Source organism: Cyprinodon variegatus, unplaced genomic scaffold (assembly GCF_000732505.1).
Source record: "Cyprinodon variegatus isolate N-32 unplaced genomic scaffold, C_variegatus-1.0 Scaffold127, whole genome shotgun sequence".
Taxonomy (NCBI): Eukaryota; Metazoa; Chordata; class Actinopteri; order Cyprinodontiformes; family Cyprinodontidae; genus Cyprinodon; species Cyprinodon variegatus.
The window spans coordinates 1,269,085-1,277,514 of NW_015150580.1; the positions used below are offsets into that span (position 1 = coordinate 1,269,085).

Consider the following 8,430-nt stretch of genomic DNA (forward strand, 5'->3'; position numbering starts at 1 on the left):
GAAACTAAATTCAGGGTTTCATTAACAGTCAGCGTTACCATTACAATGGCTGTTAAAAGTGCTTTATAAAAAGCTATTAATGGGAACTTAAGAGGAAGGAAAAAGTCATATTTGGAGGGAAGAAAAAACAGAATAAATGCTTGATGTATATCAAGTTTATATATTTGTACTTGAAGCATTGATTAAAGTTAAAACTTAAATAATCTTCTGATAACTGAGATGACCTCTACTTTGTTTTAAAGTGAAATAAATGAACAGAGGAGTGATTAAAACTGCACTGAAGTGCTGCTGCTTGTGGTGTTGCATGCATGCATCCACGCTGCAAACCAGCTAAAACTTAACACCAAACCTGCTGCCTCCTCAAGTCATCCTCAGTTCTGGAAGACGTGTGAGCAGAGTTTAACATGTTTGTTTGTGTGTGCAGTCGATGGAGGGCGAGCTACACAGCTTTTTTGAAATCATAAATATTGAAGTATTCAGAGGATTGTGGGCAAAGCTTAAAAAAGAGGTGGATTGTTTTTGAGTATTTTGTAGACTGGTTTGCTCCCTTGAAAGTAATTGGGTTTTTGTGCCTTACAGCCATGCAGTCGGCCCAGTGGTATTCGTGGGGCCCTCCCAACATGCAGTGCCGCCTGTGTGTTTCCTGCTGGATGTACTGGAAGAAGTACGGCGGTCTGAAGATGCCAAGCAGAGCTGAGGCCCCAGAGGAGAGGACCTCCCCAACTCCTGCAACCAATGTAAGTTCCAGACAAATTAAATTGTTTTAAAAGGCAGTAAAGAGACTGTTGGTAATTTTTTAAAAGTAGAGAAAGACCCTTAAAGAACATAATAAAAAAGGAAAATGGTTCAAATAAACCCATTGAGAATAAGTAAAAATCCTTCACTTGTAAAGGGGTGACTGTACCAATACAACATGTCTGTGATGTCCTCAGTAAGCATCAATTATTCAGTAAGCTATCAGCCTCTTGTACTTCCCATATTGGCTTTTAATATGTTCTCTAGGTCTTCTACAATGGGGAAATGAATCATTTGTAGCATAAAGAAAAGGAAAAGGCAGCAACCTGAAAGGACAGTCAGCCACTGTAGCTTTATCTGCATAAAGCGAATACAGCAGGAAAATAGACCCTATTAATGTTATTATTACACTGTCTAGTAAAGAATCCTTGGTATAACTGGCCCCCTAAGGATGGTACCGATGTAAAAAAGATTTAAAAATGACTTCAAAATCAATTCAAAGTTTCCACTTAGGGCCCTGTCACCCCTTGCCGATTATCCAGCATATACCCGACGTCCCAGAATCTTAAAAAAACGCTTGCACATGCTGAAGTTTCTGTGTATTTTTTCAATTTTGGGCATATACGTAGAGTATTTATGACTCCAGAACTTCTGCCAAACAGCGTAACTTAAAATGCACAGCTGCGTAATGCACATGAATTGATGCACAAGCCAGTGTCCTGAGGGGGCCAGCAAAGCGCCCGGCCTGCATAAAAAGATGTTTGATCGCCATATTAACCTAGCTGCTGTTTACTGCCCGCCAAAAAAAAAAAGTATAAATAAAAAGAAAAAGGTTTGCAGTTACAGCAGATTCAGCATCATGTTTGTCATTTCAATCATATCACAATCTCCATCAAACTGACCATATCAATACTTTTCTTTGCACCGTTTTTTCTTCCAATGTTTAATTTTTATCACTGTTGCACTTTAAGAAATGGAAATGTCATAGGAGCTGTACTGAACAAAATTTCGTTTTGCAAACACTCTCTATATACAAAATGACAAAGTTTGTTGGTCGTGGGCATGAACACAGGGAGGATCCATCACACACACCTTCTCACTCACCCTATGATGGGGATGAAGTTTGGAGGAGTACTTCAACCCGCTTTTATATCAAAACGCTGCCAATATGCTATAAAACAGCAGCTGTATGTTAGAAACATGTTCAGCAGTCGTCTGGAACACGTCAAATACGTTGATATGCGTTGGAGATAAGTTACGCATAAGTTATGCACATGTTACTCATAGGTTTTGGATAAGCTAGACACCACGACTTACGAGTGACTTGCATTTAATGTATGTCGACGATCAAATAACTTACCTGTAACTTATGGTCCACGTATGGCATACACTGCCCTATGTCGACATTTTGAGCATGCTCCAAACTTCGCCACGTTCTCTCCGCATGTCGACGTGTGTCAGCATTTTTCAGCTCGCTCATAACTTATACAAAACTTACCCATAACTTATCCAACGTATGGCAGCAGTTTTGGCAGAATTTTCGTACGTCAGGCATACGCTGATCTAAATCGTCACTGTGTTACAGGGGCTTGAGACTCATAGACTGAATATGGATATATATCGAAATGTTTTCTCCTATGGAGGGTGAAAAGAGCTGAAATACAATAAATAAATAATGAAATAATTATTTACATGTCATAAATTTATTAACAGGAATAAATACAGAATTAATTTAGTACATATATAATTAATTAAATGGGCCTTACTTTATCTAAAGAAGTGATAATTATTTTATGATAAAATAAATGAATTTGTTTCCCTGCACTGAAGCCCAACATGAACTGATTTTAACTGTCACACATCCATCAAAGTCGAAGACTTTTCTCCTGACTTAAAAGTAAAAGAAAACAAGGCAGAAATTTCTGGTCAATGAGACGACAGGGTTTCTATGGAAGCAGCGCTGGTCCCGCCTCTTTGACCTCGATGGATGTGCAGTTTGAATGAACTCATGTTGCCCTTCAGTGCAGGAACAGTACATAATTTGTTAAATCATGAAATACTTATATTTACTCATTAAAAAAAAAAAAAAAAGTACTCTCTCTAAATAACTAAAGTCAATTTTACTGAGACTTTTATAATTAATTGTATATCTATTGAAAAAATTCTAGATTTATTTCCAGGTTTAATTTAAATAATTATTTCATACGTGATTTAATTGTTGAATTGTGATGCTCTTTGCCCTCCATTCATCTGTCCTTCCATTAATTGGTCTGTGGACCTAGAGAAAGTGTAGGAACTGACTCAGCAGACTTGGTTTATTTTAGGTGAGTCTTTTTTTAAATTATGTGAAATGTTTATTTTATAGGTTGTAATCCTTTTGAACATCTTACATTAGCCCCTTTTTAGATCAGTTTTAAAATGGAAACAAAATGGCACCTGTCTAAGATTAATTAAACGTTCTGCTCTTTCTGTTGTCTCCGTCAATTTGTAGGAGCCTCGCTCCAGGAGTCACGTTCCTCGCCAATCCAACCACATGGTACCGATGAGGAACAGCGGCAGCCCCAAGTCCTCCATGAAGACCAAGCAGGCTTTCCTGCTGCAGGCCACCCGCCTCACCAAACTGGCCCGGCACATGTGCCGGGACGTCATCAGGCTGCGCCGTGCCGCGCGCCGGCCCTTTGTCCCCATTAACTGTGGGGCCATAAAGGCAGAGTGTAAGAGCTCTTTCAATTCCTCCTAACTTCTGCCACATGCCCACACACAAATCCAACCCCCACCCACCCACCCCCTTCCTTCCTCTTCTCTCCTCACCCCAACCTCCCCACCATTCGCCACCATTGCTGCCCTTGTTTGTCTCATTCTGTTTTTATTATTATTGTTATTATTTTGTTTTTGTATTCTCCCACCCTGTTTCCAATAAAGACTGCCTGTCCTCCATAACTGAGTTTTGATCATCTTTTCATTTGTATTTTTGTGTTTTTTATGTTTTTATTTTCTGTTGCATTAATCATTAATGGAGTCGCACACACATTTAGGATGAGCACTTTTACCCACAGACATTTTTAAATGATCTACACAAAAACAAAAAAAATCCTCATGCAGGTAGCAACCATGTTAAAGCACCTTCCATTGGGGGGGTTGTTTTGTTGTCTGAGCCATGTATTTGCTGGAGTCCCAGGTAGAGAAAATGTATTTTACTAAGATGCTCTATTTTGCATGGCCCATCTGTCCCGTCATGACTGCAACATAAATGTTGGCTGTAAATACGCAACCTCAGCTCCACAGTTTTATTTTTTTACACCCATGCATTTTTTTGTATCAGAAAAGATGAATTTTGATTGGATTGACTGAGTTGAGGCTCATGGTGGAAGAACAGTACAGCAAAGAACATGTGTACCTTGCAAAAGTATTCTTTTATTGAGATTTTAGCTGAAAGGATACATAATTTTATGAATATTTATATTAAACACCCAATTCTAGTCTTGCACAATTTTCCAGTGCTTGGCTTCATCCGTCTTCCTACCAACGTTTAACAGCTTCATTTTCTGTGCCTGCTAAGGAAAAGCATCCCCAAATCATAATGCTGCCACTACCATGTTGATGGTAAAGGTGTGTTGATGGTTTTTAGGTTGTATGAGCTCTTTATTTTTTTATTCATAATGGTAATAAATGCTCTGATTTTAGCTCTAGATTTGTTTGGGTTTTGATGACCTTTTGGAAGCTGCATTTTCGCTCCAGTCTCAAGGCTTTTACAGCCTCCATGAGGTTTTTTTCCTGCAGGATTACCCTATATTTACCTCTTCTTCTAACTTCGACCAGCTTTCACCTCCATTAAAAACGGTGAAAAAGGTATATAGCTACTTGATGCATGCAGCATTTGGGTTCTCCCACATATAACAACTAGCCTAGTTTAGACCAGTAAGTTCAATTTTAGCCTCATCTCACCATCTAACCCCTGTCAGATTCTTCCAATGCAGCTTACGATCTCTGCAGTTATGCCAGAATAATGATGGCCTCTGAGTGATGCTCTCTCTACCTAGTCTGTCAGTCTGACGTTGACAGCTTTGTCTCGATGGGCTCCTCAGTCTTTATGAGGTTTGTTCATTAATGTTTTCTAACAGACCTCAAAGTGGGCTTTACTTATTAATGAGGTGATATCTAGTCATTTTATTTATGGGTATTGGATAAAAAAAAAAGATAAAATTGATTTTCCTTCAGTTTTTTTATCAGCTATTCACTACTTTGTATTAGTCTTAACATAAAGTGTCTGCTTGTAGTGTGGCAGCATGTGAGGAAAATTAAAAGGGGTGTGAATACTTCTGCAGGGTGAGCTCCATGTTCTTAACAGGTTCCCTCGCTGTGGGACAGACCTGTTCACTCGGCTCGTTTCCTGTGTTCAGATCATGCACGATTGGTTTTAAAACCTCAGTTTTGTGAATCCTGGATGCAGGATTTTAAATTTTTCCATTCATTTCTCCTTTTTACCTCCACTCCTCCTCTGCATTGTTCATCTAACAACTGTTGCAATAATCTCAGCTCATATTCTACCTCCCTTTGATTTTGTTTTTCTACTTTCATTACTGTGTGAATGTGAGGATACATCTCCAATAAAGTCAGTCCTGAAAGCATTTCGTCTGGGTCTCTGTGCTTCATGTGTCTGTTTTGTGTCCATCAGCTCCATCACAGACAGAGGAACACACACCAAGCATCCTTTCTGAGCATGTACGCAACATTCAATACATTTTTCTCCTTTTGTGATTCCCTCACCTTTCAATGTACATTTAATATTTTTTTATTGTCGAGTTTGCATGGAAATGCATGGATCCACAGTTGTTTTTTTTGTCATCATGCATCCCTGAAAGCCATGAATACTTCAACCCCTGCATCCTGTGATCATTCACATCAGAAGATTCCATTTTCATAAACACTGGTAAAATCAGAAGATGGATCTCAGTAAATACAAGAGGGCATGAGTGAGACAAACCTACATATGTGTGTGTGTTTGGTTTAGACATGTTAAGGGTGTCAGAGGGGCAGGGGACCCGGCTACCCAAAACAAGAGCGGCCCAAAGGAGTACTCTGACCAGTGTTCTGCAGTTCCTAGGTAAATGCACAGATCAGATTATACTCCTGAGTCCTGCGTCTGAGCATCAATTATTCAGACGGTCTCAACGAGCCAGTTCATGCAGCTGCAGTGTGTGGTGTCTCTTCCAGAGTCTCGTCCCATGGCTCACGCCCCTCGCTCCCACCGCACCGCAGGCCTGCAGACGCCACCTCCTCGCCGTCTCCTCTCCTCTCTCCCCCACGGCCCACACGGCATGCTGGGAAAACGCAGCTACCACCACCACAGCACTGCTGACCTGGAGAGGCGCTCAGGTACACGGGAGGAGGGCTTTCTTCCAGATATCTGAGCTCAAGATGTTCTCCCTGAACTGAACATTTGAGGGATGTATCAGCATATATACACACATTTAAACACCACAGCTCATATGTGTTATGCCTCTAATTAGATCTTAACTCTACCACATTTATTGAAACCTTTAATAAGCTTTTGCTATAGGTAAAAATCAACATTAAAATGACAGAATGTTGGTAGGAGCTTTAATAAGAAAGGTAAGCTATTTGAAAGCATTGACCTTAAGCAATGGAATAATAACACTCAGCACTGATGTGGATACATTTAAGAATTAATTATGTCAACCACTAAAAGGCCAGGAGATTCACACACACTCCTAAACGATGATGCATACTATGATGGAGGACATCGACGTGGCTGGATGTCAGATTAATTCCGCCCATAAAAGCTATAATGGCCTGAAGCCAAACTGAGGGGGGAAAAATACACATTGAACTTATGAGTGAGAACTGAGGGAAATTGTGCAAGATTGAAGGAAAGATATATGCATGGTGCTAAGATTTTATCCAGAAAGAAACAAACAAAAACATTTCAATCTGCTTTTGTTAAAGCAGGAGAGTTTGGATAACAAGTGCTTAATTATTTCAAATAAATTAGCATTCCTAATAAAAGTCTCTTGCTCTTAAAAAAGAAAAGTCAGGAACCTATATGTCTTTGTCCAAAGCAGCAGAATCTGCTGTTTAATATTTTATCTGCTTTGGAAAATGCACTGAAAAGAACCACTTTCCGCTAAACTCCTCAGCATGATTATCCCCCCACCATGTTTGCTCTTTGCTTTGAAAGCCACTTCCTGACTCCTCTAAACATAGATTGTCTTATGGTTTTTGTTTTTTCCACGTCGGTTCCTCCAAATGTCAGCTGTGGGGGAATTTCTCCTCCTGAACACCCTTATCCATTTCTTCTCAGGATTTCAGCATGATTCTTTTGAAAACACTGAAAAATGGACACAATCAATTAAGTTCTACTCGCACACAGTAACTTTGCACCACCCTCTAGTTTACAAATCCCTCCAAAGACCCAGCATGTGTAAATCTACCCTTCTACTCCAAAGTGTTTTTCTTAAATAACATATTCTTCCATGTTGATTGTATGACTTGCTTAATTTGTATTGTTCTCAAATCTTGGATTTTGTTTATATTCTCTATAGAAAACCCTGGTTCAACAGGAGGACCTCTCATGGTAAGTAGACTTATTTGCAGCTCTAACTGCAAATCCTCATCCCCTCTGGTCGTAGTTAAACAATTGGACCCTTTGTTTCTGCAGCACAATGGCCGCAGCAGTAGCGGAAACACCAGAGGAGGAGTAATGATTCGCAAGAGACGCCCCAACTGGATCGATGCCCCCGATGACAGCTTCTTCCTCGTCACCCGGGAGACCAGGTAAGCAAAGGTGACCCTTATTGACACATGATTGACTTTACTCTGTGTTTGTGTGTGTGTGTGAATGGAAAGTAGCTCTCAGAGTGAGAACAGATAAGCAGCGTCAAAAAGAAAAGGGTTTTGGATTTTATGCAAGAAACCAAAAATTCAAAATATGTTTAAAGTTTTTCCACCTTGAAAACATAATTCAATGGAATCACTCATTTATGAAATGAAAAATATACAACCAAAAACAACTAAACTATCTTAGATGGATAACTGTGCACTATTAATGTAGGACCTTATTGAAGCATCTGTTGATTCCAAAAAAACATGAGATCTTCTCCAGTTGGAGTCATTCATGATCCCACTTTTTGACTTGCTGATATTTGCTCGCTCTACCTCAAAATGTTCTCTAAGTTTCTCTTACAGTGAGGACTTCAGTTGTCCACACCCCTCTGCAGGTCAACTCAGACATATTTTAATTTAGTTCTGGACACCAAAAAGTAAATTTTTACCTCTTATTAACATACTTCCCAGTTGATTTAGACTAAATCATGGAGTCATCATGATGCAGAAAAATAGAAACTCATCATCTTCTTTGCTCAAAATTTAATTCATTGTGAGGTGGCCTTTCTAAGGATAGATAATACAGTTGTTGGGCTGTTTGCCAAATTAGCTCCGGTGGGCGGGATATTAAAGTTTTATTAAGCTATAACCTACTCATCTGCAAGGTTTAAACATTTTACCCAGACTGGAATTATTTAAATTATTTTCATCCCTAGTCCTTAGTCTAGTCCCCTTGTTTGTATTTCTCTATCACATAAAATTACCAAAATAATACATACAAGTTTTTGAGAAAAAACTAAAAGTGAAATTAATATACATTATTAATCCACTGCAAAAACGTTCTAGAAATAC

The 8,430-nt window shown here is 39.2% G+C and overlaps 1 protein-coding gene across 2 annotated transcripts in view; it reads left to right on the forward strand.

Moving 5' to 3' along the window:
- Positions 1–8,430, forward strand: part of mta3 (metastasis associated 1 family member 3) — a 30,328-nt gene that overhangs the window by 13,500 nt on the left and 8,398 nt on the right. Inside the window, exons 13-18 of one of the 2 annotated variants that reach the window (XM_015375927.1) lie at positions 580–737; positions 3,227–3,449; positions 5,747–5,839; positions 5,950–6,111; positions 7,299–7,330; positions 7,415–7,530. In XM_015375927.1, coding sequence (XP_015231413.1) covers positions 580–737; positions 3,227–3,449; positions 5,747–5,839; positions 5,950–6,111; positions 7,299–7,330; positions 7,415–7,530 — 784 coding nt within the window. Of the gene's footprint in view, positions 1–579; positions 738–3,226; positions 3,450–5,746; positions 5,840–5,949; positions 6,112–7,298; positions 7,331–7,414; positions 7,541–8,430 lie in introns of both variants that reach the window. The other variant, XM_015375928.1, reaches the window with a different exon arrangement.